General features: G+C 30.7%; 1 protein-coding gene across 2 annotated transcripts in view; it reads right to left on the minus strand.

Annotated features, from left to right (window-relative positions):
- LOC144855863 (SLIT-ROBO Rho GTPase-activating protein 3-like) overlaps positions 1-19,145 on the minus strand; it is a 66,430-nt gene that overhangs the window by 44,667 nt on the left and 2,618 nt on the right. The window contains exons 2-7 of one of the 2 annotated variants that reach the window (XM_078713813.1): positions 17,666-17,776; positions 14,230-14,410; positions 8,688-8,850; positions 4,892-4,954; positions 2,695-2,835; positions 1,434-1,562 (exon numbers count right to left, since the gene is read on the minus strand). In XM_078713813.1, coding sequence (XP_078569939.1) covers positions 1,434-1,562; positions 2,695-2,835; positions 4,892-4,954; positions 8,688-8,850; positions 14,230-14,410; positions 17,666-17,756 — 768 coding nt within the window. In that variant the 5' untranslated portion in view covers positions 17,757-17,776. The remainder of the gene's footprint in view (positions 1-1,433; positions 1,563-2,694; positions 2,836-4,891; positions 4,955-8,687; positions 8,851-14,229; positions 14,411-17,665; positions 17,777-19,145) is intronic. The other variant, XM_078713814.1, reaches the window with a different exon arrangement.

Raw genomic sequence — 19,145 nt, forward strand, 5'->3', positions numbered from 1 at the left:
TTGACATGATCCCTAATATAAATGTAACACGTAGATATAGCGAATAATTGTAATCAAAACACATATGAGTTTGTTATCTGTATAATTTCCGCATAGCTTTCATAATATGTTTCTATATACTACATATGGTGTGGTATTATGTGAGTGTTAATTGTGTATATGTTATTTACACTTTTGGTTTCTAGTTTTTATAAAATAATTCTTATTTCTAAATAAATATAAAGTAGAGTTGTGCTTTTGTTAGTATATTATGTTAATAAAAATTATAATAATATAATTGTATCCTGTACAAACAGAGGATATTGTAAACAAATATTTGTGCGTTGGTTATTACCTTTTTTTGCATAATTTCCATGTTTGCATAATATGGTGTCATATTATTACTGCCTTGTGTTTAATTGTGTTGTTATTTACCACGCCACATTTGTTTTCTCATTTTTAGTTTTAAATTAAATTTGAAAATGTAATGTTACTGATTAATGTTTCAAATTTAATTCTGAGATCACAGAAAGAAGATTAAAACAAATTTGTTTGTACAGAAAAATCTGTTCTAAAGCTGATGTAAAGAGATATCACAATCATGAAATAGGTGTCTGCTATTTAATTGCTACACATTGATTGCAATAGCCTTTTAATTTATCCACACGCCACAGCATCAGGCCGCAAGCTATTGTAGGTCGTTACTTCACAAAATGTGAGCGAACATCACAGATGATTAAATTGTTAATTGCATTCATAAACAAAAGAGTAGTGATTAAATAATGGTCATGTGAGGCACACTGTTCATTGAAAATTATAATTAGAGTTCAGAGTATAATAACTAAGTAATGTCATTGTCAGTTAGGTTACTAATTGAGGTTACTGTAATTCTACATGTTCTAAAGCTCTGTTTACACTATTGTATAATGTGACAACAAAATGTGATATGGACTGTGGACATGATGATATCATATCACTACCATATTTGGGTACATCACACTTTTTTTGTCCAACTAGTTTCATAGTGTAGACAGAGCTTAAGGCTTAGTATAGCATTACATAGACGGTTATGGGGATGATGTTCGTGGAGCCCTCCCCCATCCTCCTAAATTACTGCTGTAGATGCCCTGTTTGTTATTGTATATATACAGTAAACTAGTAATAAAACATTTGTTCTTTGTCTTTATTTCGCCCTGTATTGTTGTGTGTTTTTTCTAGAGACTAGCGCTGGCAAGATGTCCTATCTTCTAGTTATGTTCCCTGCTTTTCACAACACCTGTATTTCTATGCAGAATTGATATCTCATATCTCATACATTTACTTACACTTACAGTTAGTAAGGTTTTTCCTTTCTCTGCTCATTTTTTGTACATGAATTAATAGTACTTTTTAAATTACTAGCAAATGCATAACGAGTTGAATTTCTTAGAAGTAGGCTGAAAGATGATACTCACATCGATAAGTTCTGTGACATCATTTTCAAAATATTTCCTAAGTGCTGAGTTAGATGCTGCTATTGATAGGATGTAGTCATTCCTTGCCTTTGTGGCTTCTATCTTTCTCTCTTGGTACCTCTGTAAATGCTGTAACCAAACAATACAACTAATTATTATGGATTTCAAATTAAAATATTACAAACAACCAGTGGTGTTGGTAGTCTATGAGTGCTAGCTTACCTGGATAAACCAACAATAACCCTTTCTCCTCAAAGAGCGAGATATAACTCGAGAAGTAGCCATTTTCATTGAACACCCTTGGTATAGTCCATGAACTATGCCTTCAGGTTGGAGCCTCCACACAAACCACCATCTTCTACTTTTCGAGTTATATCTCGTTCTTCGAGGAGAAAGGGCTATAGTTGGTTTATCCAAGCTAGGCACGAAATAGACTTATTTATATAGAAATTAAATAAATGCAGAAAAACCTGATAGTAATTTAATATATTTGGTGCAGGTTTTGGTTTTTGGCATCTAACAAGAGATAATGTGATAATTTTACTGTTAGTAGTTTATAATTCTTGTACTAACTCAATCCTACAACTGACCTATATTTAAAAATCTTTACTGCGAACAAATAAGTATTAGCTGATGTACAATCACAAGACTAACCCATCAAATAATTTAATATGATTATCAATTTAATGTTTTTCACTTGACTGGATAATGATAATGATGAGCAGGCTGTGTACATCCTGTATCTGGTTGGTGTTTACCCTGGGGAAGCGGCAATGAAGCAGCGACGAGGACGATAACCCAACCAGCTAGGACGACAAGGACGATAACCCATGAACAACAATATCATAAAGAAAGGATGTTAGTACTACTTTTCTTCAGGAAATACTTAAACATTCTTAAGTATTAACTTATTTTAATAATACCACCACACACAAACCATAAGGTGAGGTAATGCTCTCAAAATAGTATATATTACTTTGAATTGTTGTACAGTATTTTGGTAATTACAAAAACAACAATTTCTAAAATCTGGTACATGTACAATACATGTCGAAGGTCAACACGGTCTAAACATTGTGAGATTTCATTGTCCTATCAATATTGGTGTATTCCATAACCGATGCAATACATTGTTGTAATCTTTTTGTGAATTTTACTTGGTTGCCCATCGGGACGGACACTTAAAATGTTTGGTTTCCCGGTCACCAAGAACAACTGATCATGCAACCTCAGTTATAATAATTGAATAAAATAATTATACCTTGTCACGTTGTTTTTCCAATGCTTTGTTTCTTGTCGTTGGTCGTTTTTCTTCTTGTCGTTGTTTGTCTGCTTCTGTCTTTCGTAGTCGACTTTCAGCCGCTTTGCTTTCTGCATGCCACGTGTGATATGTCTTGATATCCTAAAAATACATTAACATTTTTTATTGTACACTCGGTTAATTAAAAGTTTTTTACTTAATTTTAAAGAAAACATTACAAATTAATTATTAAAATAACATTGCCTTTTTAAATCACAAGTTGGCTTTTTTTGCAGAATTATTATTGTTTTTATTCATACAAATCAATGATATTTAAATTTAGTATTTTATATTCCATGTTTCTCACAATCCAAAGTCCTATAAATAAACTGTATACTATATGTATATAGTATTCCTGCATCATAATTATCTTTTATGAGAATATTATAAACAAAAAACCAAGTCTTGTTTGAGTTTAATGAGTTTTGGCGTGCCTAATGTAGTAAAGTGCTTTGTATAAATGACATTTAATACCTTTATCTGCTTCAACATTTCTATTTTAAATGCCGTTTGCAACATATGCAAATATTTATTTAATAACTCAACAAAATAGACATTTAAATCTACTGTCGATCCTTTAGTAAATATTAAATTGTTTTCTTATAATATTTAATTGTTTTTACTACTCCAATAATTTAAATTGCTGAATTAAATGTTTTCCTATAGTGTTGTACATTACTGCAGTAATCTAAATTGCTGAACTAAAAGTTTTCATATAGGCCTACTGTAGTGTTGTACATTACTGCAGTAATCTAAATTGCTGAACTAAAAGTTTTCATATAGGCCTACTGTAGTGTTGTTCGTTACTGCAGTAATCTAAATTGCTGAATTTAATTTTTCCTATAGTATTGTTCTTTACTACAGTAATCTATTAAAATGCTTACATCATTATTTATAGTTAATAGTAAATTCCATTATTATTATTAACAACTTCCTCTTGTAAACATATTTAAAATTTTTAAATAATATTGTAATTTCTAAAAAAAATTATAAAGAGGTTATAGGCTGAGTCTAATAAATGTGAAAGGTAAACCTAAATACAATAAGTGTGATACTATGCTATTATTATTTCTATCATATAATCTAAATATTTTCCATTGTTTAAATATTGTTTACACTGAAAAAATGGGCAATATGATCTTTTTGTTTAGAAAAGGATTGTTAATGTATCTCTGTATAGGCCTAAATGTTGTCATGACACCATGTTAATAACATGTTTATTATTAGTACTTAAATTCTGAATACGGTTCACCAATTAGGTAGTTTTTACGAGTACTATATTACGTACATTTTTGTTCATCTTAAGTTTCAGAGTAAGTGTTGAATATCGTAGTTTTATTGTAATCTAGACATCCTATTGGAATCCCTAAATGTTTGTTTTAATCCAAGATATCCGAACATTAATCCTACATGTTGGTTTAATATCAATAGCCTTACACACTAAGCCACAGAGGTAACACCATGGCTTAATACAATGCAATTACACTAACCAATAGCTGTCAAAATAATGTTACAATACTAAGTCTTAGCATTAAACTACTGCAGCTACCATGACAGTTATTAAAGTACATTGTCATGGAAATATTAAATTATTAAAAATTATAATATAATAGACACAATTAAAGAATAATTTCATTATAGGAATTTTCTTTCGAGTTTTATAATAAGGAAATAGATTACATTTAATAACGGAAATCAAAAACTGCAAACCAGCAATTGTTGGATTATACAGTTTCTTTGATTTCATTCAGGAATCTCACTGTCACTGACTTATAATAGGAACTCACATTCCTGGTAGTCATTTCAAATGCTACTTTGCAGTAACAATAGGGTGAACAATGCTAAGACATTGTACACAGCTAGCATCACGTGACACATGGGTGCATTAAAATACCATTTACAGTACTTGGTACTTGGAAGCTGGGTTCTTGGTACTTTTGTTGCAACCAGTTCACAAGTTCATATCTTGTATTTGTTTAAATTAAATTACATAAAACCAACACTGGTAGTGTTTGTGACAAGCTATGTATATTAAGTATAAGTTCATTTTCAAACTGGAAAGTCATTACTCAAGACATCCAAATTAAGCAGGTGTCTACTTTTAAGGTTATACTGTTGCAAGCTCAACTTTTCAGTACGAACATTCATTTTAATTTACCTTTTGTAGTTGTGACATCACTTTCAAAAGTTCCTCGTGAACTCCTATCGCCAGCTCTTTACTCTATAAAATACAAAAAAGCTTATCAATAAACAGAAAAAACGGCATTAAGTCAACTAAATTGTTCCTTCATATGTCCAAGGCCATCTAATAGTAATTACTGTATTTCTAATGTTGGTTGGATGTTATTTAAAAGTCATTTAAAACACACGTTATATTATAAAATGATTATACTAATTGCATGAAATGTATCACAGCACGAATACATGTTAGAATTTAAAGGCTAAAAAGGTTTCGGTATATTAAAATCAACACATTTTCATTTAGCGCGCTATTTATTGAAAGCGCACGTATCATCAGAGTTGAAAGATTAAATTGTAAAGGTAAAAGTTGATTAAAACAAACATCAACTGGTAAATCACAAGCTACAATATGTCCAAATTTATGTAAGAAACATATTCATCTAATAATTTCATATGAATTTCATATTGTATATGAATGTACAAGCGTCCCGACAAAGGTATTTTACAGCAGTTACTGCAGGCAATAACCTAGTATGCATGAAATGAATCGTGTCATGCAAACTAGAAGAAGATATAAAACTTGACATTGATATATTGTAGATGAAAACTACAAATATACGTTATGAATACTAAATTATTGAAGAAGATGGATGAACTACTTCTGAAGGAATAAAAGAACATGAAAGAAAGATCAGCTTGAATAAAGGTGATGATAAACTAAAAGAAGAAATAAAAGAAGATGAAAGAACGATAAGCTTGAATCAAGGTGATGATAAACTAAAAGAAGAAATAAAAGAACATGAAAGAAAGATCAGCTTGAATAAAGGTGATGATAAACTAAAAGAAGAAATAAACGAAGATGAAAGAAAGATCAGCTTGAATAAAGGTGATGATAAACTAAAAGAAGAAATAAACGAAGATGAAAGAAAGATAAGCTTGAATCAAGGTGATGATAAACTAAAAGAAGAAATAAAAGAACATGAAAGAACGATAAGCTTGAATCAAGGTGATGATAAACTAAAAGAAGAAATAAAAGAACATGAAAGAAAGATCAGCTTGAATCAAGGTGATGATAAACTAAAGGGAAGAAATAAAAGAACATGAAAGAAAGATCAGCTTGAATCAAGGTGATGATAAACTAAAAGAAGAAATAAAAGACTGCAAAACTAAACAACATCATGAAAGTGACAAGGAATAATATAAAAATGATATTGAAACTATTATTAAAAGCTTTAGGGACATGTATTTGGTACTTTAGGTGTTTTTCAATAATATTCCATAAACAATGAAACACTTAGGAATTAGGAAAACAAAAGAAAGTAATATCAAAATAATTGTGTGTAAAACTAAAACTTGTGCATATTGACTTATAATCTTAAAACAAAACTAAAAATTACTCTGAAAGAACTTGTCCTAAAGAGTTCATGAATAACACATCATTTCATTATTGATGAAAACGACGGCAAAACATGAATTCTACGATAATAATTGTGCTGTCAATCTTTAGCTTTAGATTGCACATTACTCCAACCTAATCACTAGCTGTACGACAACACACGAGCTAAGATCGATGCCAACATAACCTTTCTATTGTTTGTGAAGTGATTACGTCTGCAGGGTATGCACTATGATGTTTCGTTAAGTTTCAATTTCGTAAGATGCATTTTCTTGTCACAATAAGGCGGTTGAGTCTGTTTTGTAATATATTTTTGGCTCAATATGATAGAAATGAATGCTGACATTAATGTGACTTCAATTGAATGAAATCTTGAACAATATTATTAAAGATTTTTGTTTTTAAATTTAACTTATTTTTTCATATTTCAACATACATAATCAAACACATTTTCCCAAAATGCTAAACTGTACATAAGAATGTTTTACTGTATATTTAGCTTCAGATAATTTAGTAAGCCATTTTGATACCAAGAAATGTTAAAATGACACCGAATTTATAGTATTTATTCAACCTAGTAGTACTGCTGGGTATTTTTATTACTCGCAATAAAGATAAACATACTCAATAAATGAATCTAGATAAGATATCAGCAGATGAAAGAACAGCCACCTGATAATGTGCTGCAAATAGGCATGATAACGTTGCTGATGACGACCTATGACCTATTAATGTGCCGGTGCCGCAAATAGAGGCGATGAATAAACATATTTTTATTATATGAATAAAAAACCATATATTTTAGTCAATTTATATCAAAGTTCTGTCCAATTTCTATTAATTTAGTATCATGTATAGATTATAAATTATGACAGATCAGAAAAAAAAACTATCATTTTACATCCAGGTACTGGAAAAGGAGGTTATAAAACCATAAAAGGCAATGAAGTACTTATTGATGCAATATCTTTGTGTTTTTTATAGCTTACACTGTGTTTGACAATAATTCAAAGAGAGCGATGGATTGCATGAGAATATCCCATGGGTATTTAGCACACAAAGGACTTGCAAATGTGGAATATTAAGAATAAATTTATTGCTTTGACAATTATTGTATTTAATATATTTTAATGATAAGTAGCATACTGATTGTGCCATATTTTGTATGTTAAAAGTAATGAATTTGACAGAGAAGAAAAAAGAAAAATAACAACATAATATCAAATATCATTAATGATGGTGATGTACTGATGTAGATAATAATCATAAATTGGATATAAATTTGATTTCGCCATGCAAACCTTCAAACAATAAATCATAAATTTATCTCTAATATTTCATTTTGTTTTCCAAAAACAGTATTTGTTTGTCACAAAACCAAGACTGAGTCAATCAAACTAGAATTAATTCAATTGGTATTTAAAATCAATTATCAATATATCAATGAAATTCCTAAAACATGCTCTACAAAACCTCTTTAAAATCCTAAAACTGACCAGCAATACTTCCATTCGACTTTTTATGATAAAAACAGAAAGTAGTGAAATATGACTCAATTGGAATAAATCCAATTTATTACTATGTGAAAGAACTCTTTCTTCACTTTACAAAAACTATACTGTAGTATCTTGCAATATACCAATTGAGGTAAAATTTCTGTAAAAATGTGTTTTTGTATTGGAAAGTCAAAATGAAAATATACTGTACTGTATACTGTATACAACAGGAAGTTGTTGATGTCAATAATAGTGACAAAACATAGCAACATTTAGTAGTAGCACATTTGAGGTGTTTGCAAAAATACTAATCTAGAGAAAAGGAGGAAATAATTCAACAATGTTTATTGGAAAACATTTCCTTGTTCAAATGATGTTCTTCCCTTTGGATTCTAACAAGATACCCTAATGTGGTTTGTGGTTGATGTACTTTTCTAAGAATCTTGCATTTTATTCCAACTTTGCTACTGATTTTTAGTAAAGTTGTGTGTGATGACAAACCAGTTTACAGTAATACTGAAGCAGACTTGAACCGATTACTCTATGATTTGAAGGACTGCATCAGGCTGCATTGTTGCTTAGTAGAAATTAAATCACTGTACGAAAACAGTATTTAAACAAAAAGGTGGAAAACCAAACATAATCTGACAATTGTTAACATTTTAGAGAAAGAGGAAACTAGAAAAGTCAGGGACATGAATACTGGTGAAACATTGACATCTGTTAGACATTGATATAATGATCTTATTCCTATTGTTCTTTCCTTTCTGTAACTTCTTTCGATTTCAATTTCATTCCCACAATTAAAAACTTCTTCAATCAAGTCAGCCACTTGAAACAATCAAATATTAAAGTAGTGAGATTAAGATCTCTTTACTTACCTTTTTAAAGATTTTCTGCAACTCTTCTTGGGCTGTGGTGAAGCTATTTACAATGTTACTTCCATAAACCTGACTAACAATGGTGTGTTGTCTGTACTGGGACCTTGTTAACTGTAGAAGGGTATTCCAACAGGCTTGTGGCGACGGCCCTTGTATGTCTTTACTGAAACAAAACAATATAAAGGTAAAAATGATAAAATAATGTAATTTCATTTACACTGCAATAGAATAATGGATGGCATTACAGTATAGTAGATCTTTAAAAAATCATTCAAAAAATATAACAATAATGTTACTGCAGTACTACATTAAACATTACATTATTGTAGAATTAACTGCAATAATTAATGTATTATAAAGTGCATTTCTTGTAAAATTTCCTCCCTTTCAATAATCAACTGCAAAATGGTTCCTAAACATATATCCACCATCGTTTAGAGTCGAAGACGAAATCTTTTGATTATGGTTAGAGTGTAATAGTTTATCTAGGGCTTAAGTAAGTTTATTATTTAGGGGTTATATTATAATTTGGCTTTTCGTGATCGATTTTATTGGCGTTATAAAAGATGTAATGGACATGACCAAGTACGAGTACATGATACATGACAAAGGTTCATGTTACCAGATGCCATGTGAACATGTGTTTGTGATGAATGAGGCACACGAGAAATGACACAAGCTTCAACAATGTTATCAAATCCAGTAACCACCGAGAATTACACATTAGAGAGCAACTATACTCAGCTCAAATTTGTGCTCAGTAAATTATGTACAGAACAAGAAAAACAATCAATCATAGTATCTTTTATTTGTTCTTTTAAAAATTAACAGAAATTTGTTTTGAAAACTGGAATATCATTATAAAATTTAAAAAAAATTGCACCAACACAGATACTGTACACACTACAACAACACATCATAAACAACACAATTCTCTTATAAAAAGTGGCTAAAAGATTAAAAATTACTAACTAATTATTCAATATTGAACATTTATGATAATTAAAATAAGTTTATATATTTATCAGAATCAGAAAAATACTTTTAAATTTCATGTTTTTTTTTGGTTATTGTCGATTTCACAGATGAATTCTTCATATGATCTTGGTTGCTTGTTGTAACCTAATCTGTCTTCATCAATAAATTAATAATTATTTCACAATCAGGTCGTGTTAATAAATTTTGATAAATTATGTTCAGTGTGTTCCTTACTAATTAGCATTCCAGACAGAGATATGTCCGCATGAGACAAAATAAGGTATGCTCTCAAAATACATTAATTATAATAGGTGATTAACAAATGTGATCAATTACTTTAACGAACAGATGCCAACTCTATAGAGTCTTATATTATTTTATATGGTTTTCATGTTATAAAACTAGGTATCTAGTTATGGAATAACTCTCAGGGTAAACTAAAAGAACTTTTGTTTTAATAGATCAACAAAACTATGGAATTCTCTACCAAATAACATAAATCAGAACTCCATAATATGTCTTTGGCAACTTTTAAATCTTCACTATAGAAAACATATATGTATTAACCTTTTTGCCATCACAATTGAAAATAGTTTTATATCTCTTTTCTTGCTTTTTGTTTTTCTTTTATATTTTATTTTGGAAATCAGTACATTTGTATTGAAAGTGTATTTCAGTTTAAAGAAAGAACAAATAAATAAATAAATCAATCTGTGGCAATTATTACATACAGTAGTACAGATAACTTTTATTGTCAAAAAAGACTTGAACCCAACCCAATGGGCAATGGAAATTGAACGCCAGTTACAAGCACCAGGTCCACTTGGTGGTTAAACAATCATAAATAATGTTTAAAATATTAAGAGATAAAATCATTTCATTTCAGTACAGTATATTTAAAATAAATACTATAGTAGGATTATTGTATCCACTACTGTATTTTTAATTTGTCCACATTGATTGATGTTCTCAAATTAGAAATTACTGTACAGTATGTACAAAATGTAGTATGTTTATTTCTGGGATAATGCAAGTGCAATCTGGGTTGAAATAGCTCAAAGCAGGTCAGGCTATTTACCAATAAAATAAACATACAAAAATTACAAGATGTATTGACACTTAGCTAAAGGAGTGTTATTCTACAGTAAATGCCCGAATGAACAATATCCATCTATCATGCTTGAACGAGCACCGACCCGAATGCCATGCTTGAGTGCACAACGACCTGTCATGATACACAGTACGCTTGAATACAATGTGTTAGGATTTACAGGTATGTAACGCCATATGCTACTGTTTTCATAACTGATAACAATCTTGGTGTGGTCATGTACTACCTGTGTTTATGTCATTATGTTAGAATAAATAGGTTAGGACTTAAATTTCTCCTTGCATTATGTAAGAAGAAATAAGTTAGAACTTATTTCTCCTTGCATTATGTAAGAAGAAATAAGTTAGAACTTATTTCTCCTTGCATTATGTAAGAAGAAATAAGTTAGGATTTATTTCTCCTTGCATTGTTATTTTATTAATTTATTTTATTTAATGTAAGAATAATTAAGCTAGGACTTATTTCTTTTTGCATTATGTAAGAAGAAATAAGTCAGGACTTATTTCTCCTTGCATTATGTAAGAAGAGTCGTCAGCAAGATGGAATGAAATAAAATATGTTGCATTAATATTTGTTATCACCTGACCATCAAAATAAATTATTCAAAGCAACTTTAGATGACCTTGCAACCTTACAATAGTCATGTTCTTCACTCTGTTCAAGAGCACAGTGCTCAGTTTGTGTCTTAATTTGCTCTATAACAAAGACGTGGTGTCAGATCAATTTTCAATACGTACAATTAAACTACTCATTAGCTAGGCAGTTTAATTCATTTAAGTGGGTCTATGTAAACTGCTGAGAAATCAATATTGGAACCTAGAGTAAGACACTATCATACCTAAAGTGGACAAATATTAAAGACTGCATCAGACAAATATTGACACATACAAATTACAATATTGAATATGAATTCACAATCAACAGTCCATCTACAGTATGTTCTGAAAATGTAAAGATTAAAATAGAACTTGGGATCTTCATGGATTCCATATAACTAACAATATGTACCTTTTAGTCAATGGAAAATTAAATTTAAAAAACGCAACGTAATTTTAGAATCATCTGAAGTCAGCATCTTCAACTAAAAGTTATTCTGTAAAATCCGCAGGGAGTGAAAGAAAAGAGAGGCCATCTGGTGTGCAATTACACTACTGTACTCGGTTGCATTGAAATTGAATACGACCTGAGCATTCATTGATATTGAAAGTAAAACTTGTTCTTTGTTATGCTTTAAAGCTAACTACACATTTTCAAAATGTTTGTGCAAGATATTGAAGTAAAAGATACAGAACAACAGAGTTACTAAAGTAAAAAATAGGTGGAGGGGATGCTGTACAGAATGTTCCCCTCATGCCCCACGTCCCTGCCCAGGATCTGCGCAGTTAGTTACCATAATGGCTTACTAAAGTAAAGCATTCACAATACCTACATTAAGATTCATCCTACACAACCATCCTACTGTATGTCATTTAAAACATTTTAAATGACATCTCTTCTCTTGCAAAATAAATTACTAATTTCTTTATGTCCATACAAATTAACTAATAAGGCAAGTGAGAGGTGTGGGTTGATTTTGCCCAATAAATCATACTGAAGATTCATGCAGTAGGAATCTTGCAAAGCCTGATGGATAGCACATGGCAGCAGTGATAACAGATGCTACGCAGCTTAACAGATCCACTCAAGTTTACAGAAGGTCAGTAAACTACACATACAAAAAAACCCAGCACATCGTATGCGAATATCTCTTCTATTGTTTAGCAAATTCTTGTGTAACGTATACAAATTTTAAATTTCTCTTTCAATCGTTGAGGTCGAAAATAAAATTGTCACAATTAAATTTGATAGGGCAACTATTATTTGTCACAAACATCCTAAAACATTATTGGTGACAGTTTTTAAAACTATAAAACAATCATACAATGTTTCTTATTGTCACAAAGCAAAATTTTAAGAAATATGAAACTTTGCCACGTAGTTGAGAGCTAGCGATAATAGTCACGACACCTTGTGATTATCTTTCCACTTAACGTACTAATTACATTAACGAGCCTTGAAGGTCATCACTTAATGAACGTTAAATTAATGATGACATAGCAGAATGCAAGGGTTGTCACGTGACTTATCAAATAACTATAAAAAAATAAATAAAGTACTGTATGCTACTGTATGTTCTGTCAACATAAATATTTGGTTTTGCCTTGGATCAGTTATTACTTATACAATAATTTCATTCCTATACTGTAAATTTGTCAAAACTATTTGGTTTATTTTGCATTCTGAGCTAACTACAGTAGCTTTGCCTAGTTTACTAATACCCTAAACCGGCCTTTATAATTCTTAGGTTTTCTGCATATGTACATCTATATAAATCATCCTGTATACAGTACTATACATCTTCTTTCTTACATTCTCTATGCCTTTTTATGCATTTAAGATTTAATGCCAAGGATTATACACTAGACAAATTGGCGTGCTATTTAATTTTTTTGTACATTTTTAAATAAGTTGAAATTGTAGCGATCCATAATGAAGTAGCTACTGTATCATGATGTAGGCAAACGTACTTAATTTCAAATGCAGATCTACTCTTAAAATACTGTAAGAAGAGATCATGTTATCTGACAACAAAAAAACGCCCAGAAGGTGTAGATTATTTCAAATGAAAAATTAATCTAAAATTCATGAATAAATATGTCATAGAAAGTTTAACGCTCCACACTGGGAATTATTCAAACCATTGTTTTAAGGCGATGTCATTTATTATTCGTAGAAATCTGTCATTGTTTGAAAGGTAGCTTAGTGTTATTGGCCATTTCCTTCAACTTTCCCTCTCTAAAGAATAACTTTCTGATGCAGTAATTGATTCACTGCAGTAATAAATGACTATTGAAAGGTTTTATTTATGTACCGGTCAAACAAAAAATATTCTGTTTTTTTGCTGTTTACCATACAGTTGTAAAATAGAACAAAGACTAAAATATTGGATATCGTATCAATGTAATAGCGTACAATACTGTAGTGCAGCAAATACTGTACGGTACCCCAGCAATTACTGTACAGTACAGTACAGTGAATTACTTTGACATGGTTCTTGTACAAGTAAATTCAGAGCGGAATAAAGTTGATTAACAATGCAGTATATGTCGGACACCATCATAATAAAGACAATGGCATGAGTTAATTAATCAAATTGGACAATTAAGATCCCTAGATTTGGTTTCATTATCGTTAATGCTTTTAACCTAGTTCATCCTACAATCAATATACAAGTTCATGTGATTATCAGAAGCAGTTGTATTTCAGTCATTATGACAGTACTGAAATTTACGTTGAGAGTTACGTGTTAGAGTTGTTGGGCCAGTGTGGAGACATACACCACGTATAACTACAAGGGGGATGAACTTAATTTTAATTTGTATCATCATCCAACTAAATAAATTGGAAACTTACGTGTGACTTGGTTTTTGTTTGCCGGTAAACTTATCATATAGACGTTCTAGTGCTCGAGCATAGTCAAATTCAATCTCCGACCTTCGTTTGAAATATTCCTGGAAGTCGGCGATTAGACCTAGCTGCGATTCGTGGCGCGTATCCAGACATTTTAACTGTTCTGTTAATCTTTGACGGATTTCTGAAACCAAAAATTAATATAAATTATGAATAAATGATGATTATTTTGTTTAATTTCATCTTAGAATTTAAAATAATCTAGAAAGAAAATTCGTTTTATAACTTTTACAAAACTGTACAACTATACAAAAAAAATAAAATAAGTCAATCAAATATTGAGTACCATAGAAAGCAGATGATTATCTACAACACAATTTACAAACTTTCCCTTCAAAGTTTTGAAAAGGAACTTTTGGAGTTAAAATTTGATTGTTCCTAATTGTATAACACAGACTGATTGTGTACCAATGGAGCTGTTTACAAGTGGTTACAATTATATCTTATTTACTTTCTTTAACCTCCTGCTGCTGGCAAGGAAGACTATGTCGTCAAACTTCCATAACTAAAACAATTTTGGACACTCAAATGAGAGACGACCAATGGTTCAAACATAGTTCATTTCACAGTCTGGTGTCAGTTCACAAATTACAGGCTTTGCGTTAAGAGGTCTCATGAAACCAAAATAGAAAATAATACAAAATATTTATTTATACAGTTACTGTTTGTAGGGAACATGAAACAAAGTTGTAATGTTTCTAACAATGGTCAACGCTCATTCATGGAGTTTACTTTATTGGGCCCGCCGTGTCCTAACAACAATTCTATTGTAATTCAATTGTACAATAAACGAATTAAAAATTCTGCATCCAAGTGTTCCACAACTTCAGATCACTGCGAAAGTTGCATGTTTGATAAAGAAAGTCAGTCGTACAGTGTGGTACTAGTACAGTATATTACAGAATCATTTCCTGTTAGTTACTACTAGTATCTAACTGCTTGAATTCCACTCTTGAATTCAGTATACAACAGGTTGATGATAGAGAAGATAACATAAACAAACAACATCTATGTGACTACCTTACATATTATAGATATCACAGATTAAACCAGTTCTATGTAGTATATAAACTAACCATTTCAACTCAAGACGACTGTACTTACTTAAAATCTCTGGTTTTAAAAACGACATTATTTCCTGTTGATATCGATTTTTGTTAGTACATACTTACTCTATGACTAAAACTAAAATGACCAGAATCTAAAAAGATTGAAGATTCCTGTTTAGTGTTATGAGTCACAATAAACTAAATTTAACTTGAACACACGGTCTACAAATACAAAACCTTCAAAGCTAACAATAATAAAATAAGCATGTATTATGGTGAGATACTATATCCTTGGGCCATTAATTGTTGGTATTGTCTGACACAAAACAAAATCTGTTCAAAGTATACAGCTCTTTACATACAAGGGCTTTGTTATTATCTTAAGTGAATGTTTTCGTCACTTTACTGCACTACAATGATTTTAATAAGTGGTGAATTTCAAAGAACACTGTAATTCAATCATAAAATTTGTACTAATCTATACAGTGATGGCGCTGCACTTTACAAGCACATTAGGGGCGTATTTGACTGGGCTGTATTCAGCAGATCTAGCTCCTCCAACTCCTCACTGTTTATACAGTATACAGCGAGGTGTTTGCGACTGACCAGTCGAATATGCCTAACTCTACAGTGTGTTGGAAAAAAAGGGGTAAATTAATAAAGGATGCATTTTTTTTAAATGAAATTTTATTGAATTAGAAATAGGAACATTTCTAATATACAGAAAAACATAACTGGTAGTTTAGTAAGCAGGATTAAAATTATTTGAAGATTTCTCTTTAAGATTTCCAATTTAGAAAGGATTGTACAGGTTATAAAATTCAAGGCCAGCTTGTGTATGGACCTAATGTATTGGAAAATGTGTTCCATCGCAGCAGACCGCTACGCCTCCATGATTCAATGGCTGCGTTGAATTTACAAATTTGTGCTAATTAAAATCTTAAGTTTATTCAAACCCGTGGAGAGTAGACGTAGGCAATAGAGTGGAAAGGTATTATTCTATTTTGGACGACAAGACGAGAGCCTAGGGCAGAATTTGTCATACAATAACAACAGCAGCAGATCGGCAGTTATCAACTTTCTCTTACAAACCAAACAGAACAGACAAAATGGTGCACGCAACCAATTGATGACATAGTCTAACTACAAATTGTTTTATTTTAAGATTAACTGAAACTATTACTAAACTTATTACTAAATATTATGTAATTGTAACTGTAATATTTACATAAAGAAATTGGTAAACAAATATGTAATATATTTAAATCATTATTGAACTGAATGTTGATAATGATATAATATTAAATTGAATAAAATTTAGACAAAAGATATAATTTAACCAAAAATAACAAAATAGAAATATCAAATCAACTTTGAAAACACATGAAAAACAAATTTAACTTAACAAACATGCAAAAAGTTAGTCAATTTATCTTTATAAAAAAATACAGTAGTAGGCGTGCAAAGGATACCAAAATAATGAAAACTTGTTCAATCAATAAATATAAATAAAATATAAATTAAGGTACTGTAGTAACTTAAATGTACAGGTCACCAAAAATGACAACATTATATAACAAAATCGGAGAAATAACGACAATAACAATGTACACTATTTGCAATGATCAGAAATTATTGTTATTTTATGAAATTAATTTCTATCATAACTCAACTGTGAATCTATAATTGCAAAATATTGTTGTCATTGAAGTCTTTTCAATGCACGTACAAAGTATAATAACTATTGGCGTGTCATACTTGAATGAGTAATACTCACTCAAGTGTGACAATTCAAGTAAAAAGATTATATTGTGTACAACTTGTATTTTAAATATAACAATACATTTTAAAGTCTTCTTCAATAATAACAACAAACGGTAACTTGCACTAATTGTGGTTGGACAAATTTAGTGAATATCTTAAGAACTGTGTCAACATGTACTGCAGAATGATGTGGGCTGCAACTTAGTTGAGCTGCAGCTGCAGTAGAAGTAGATTTACTGCAGTAAGTAACTATCAGTACTGCAGTACAAATTTGACACAGTTTAAGTGCATGACTATATTGCAGTGATTGGAATTAATACTTATAAAAATGAGTTAAAAGCAGAAATGATACGATACAAACACTACCATTAGAAACCATGCACTACAAATTTGTAACAAACTGGAAAAAAGGACAACACTATTCTACAAAACAAACGGAGAAACTAACAATAACAAAGGTTAATAATACATTGGAAGAAAACACCGGAATCTGAAGACGACTGAAGCTCTTCATCGGCACGCATCGAGTTTAATCCATGCCTACATGCAGTTATGAGATCTCTTACCGTGTCTGATATTGCGTCCTTGATTTGCGTTTGTTGGTAGAAGCGACACCATCGACTGACAACGCTGACGCACATTCTGTAAACTTTCCATTCTTGTGTTTTTATTTTATTCTGACGGATTCCAGGACGAATTAAAAGAAAAAACCTCAACAATTTTAGAAATTAAAATGATTTTCTTTGAAATAGTACTGTAAAAATTTTGAAAATCTTGATGACCTATGACCTGTATTCATACAAACAGGCTCAGGTCATGACATAAACAAACCAGATTTTGCAAAATCAATCTAAAAAAAAAACTTGGTACAGTAAGTATTATTCCCAACAAATCGGCTTATATTTGACCTTCAGCTAAACATCCATAGATTAATTATCGAAAGTCAAAACATGTTGAAATTCACAATAAAACAAAACCAGCATTACAGGTACAGTATAGCTACGATGTTTCTGCACTATCAATTGTCAATTAATTTGCTGTGTATTGCTGAATTCTTAGCTGTCTTTAGTACTGTATGTTCAAAAAAGTTATTTAAGAACTTTTTCCAAATGAGACAAGCCCGCAAATATTCCTATTTATACCAGAGCCATACACTGCTGTTTAGTCTTGCATCTCAGTAGGTTTTAAGAGCCTAGACGCCTTGTACCCCTGCTTGGGGCTAAGCCAGCTTGCTTGACTTAATCTCATATGTTTTTCATTACAATTCACAACAGTGACTACAGTATGTCCAGCAGCTGACCCCAAAGCTCGCTATCATCGTACCTTCACTCGGTAGAGACGGATAACACAGGATATTCCACGTTAGGTTTCCTTCCTGTCGGACCAATCATCTATCAAAACTTTGCTAAGAAGATAGTGTTCTTCAAGTTAGGCAGCATTGAAATAAGCTGAATCACACAGTATGCAAATGAAGGAAATGGCAATCATGTTTGCATTCGCTTCAATATGTTTTTGGGTACTTCTTGTCAGACATGTAAAACTGGGGTAAATGTACTCTTGCTAGGTCAAAGTTAACTAGACGGAAATACTACTTTACACAAGTTATTTTTATCCTGATGTTTGAGTAGTTACATACAAGTATTATACAACAATTATTATTAAATGTATGTACTGTATAATTATTTTGATGTATAGTCAAGGACAACAAATGTGTGTTTATTATTTCAACACTGAAAGCACACTTTATTAAGGCACATACAGTAGATATCTATTTTTTACTTTAACTAGACAATAAATAAGAAAATATTTTGGCTAATTCTAATCATTATCTAATCATATTACTGTACTGTATTATTAATATTGTTATTAAATATTATTATTTAAAAATACTATATAAAAAAAACAATAATTTCAATTTACAGTATTTCTAATTTCATGAAGACATACAACATACGATTTTGTACAGTAACCACTACAGAACTTGTCAAAAACCAGGTGTTTTGTTTCAATCCAAGTTTCGATTTATTCTGAGGAATTATATAAGAC

The sequence above is a fragment of the Antedon bifida genome, chromosome 11 (genome assembly GCF_963402885.1).
Source record: "Antedon bifida chromosome 11, ecAntBifi1.1, whole genome shotgun sequence".
Classification (NCBI taxonomy): domain Eukaryota; kingdom Metazoa; phylum Echinodermata; class Crinoidea; order Comatulida; family Antedonidae; genus Antedon; species Antedon bifida.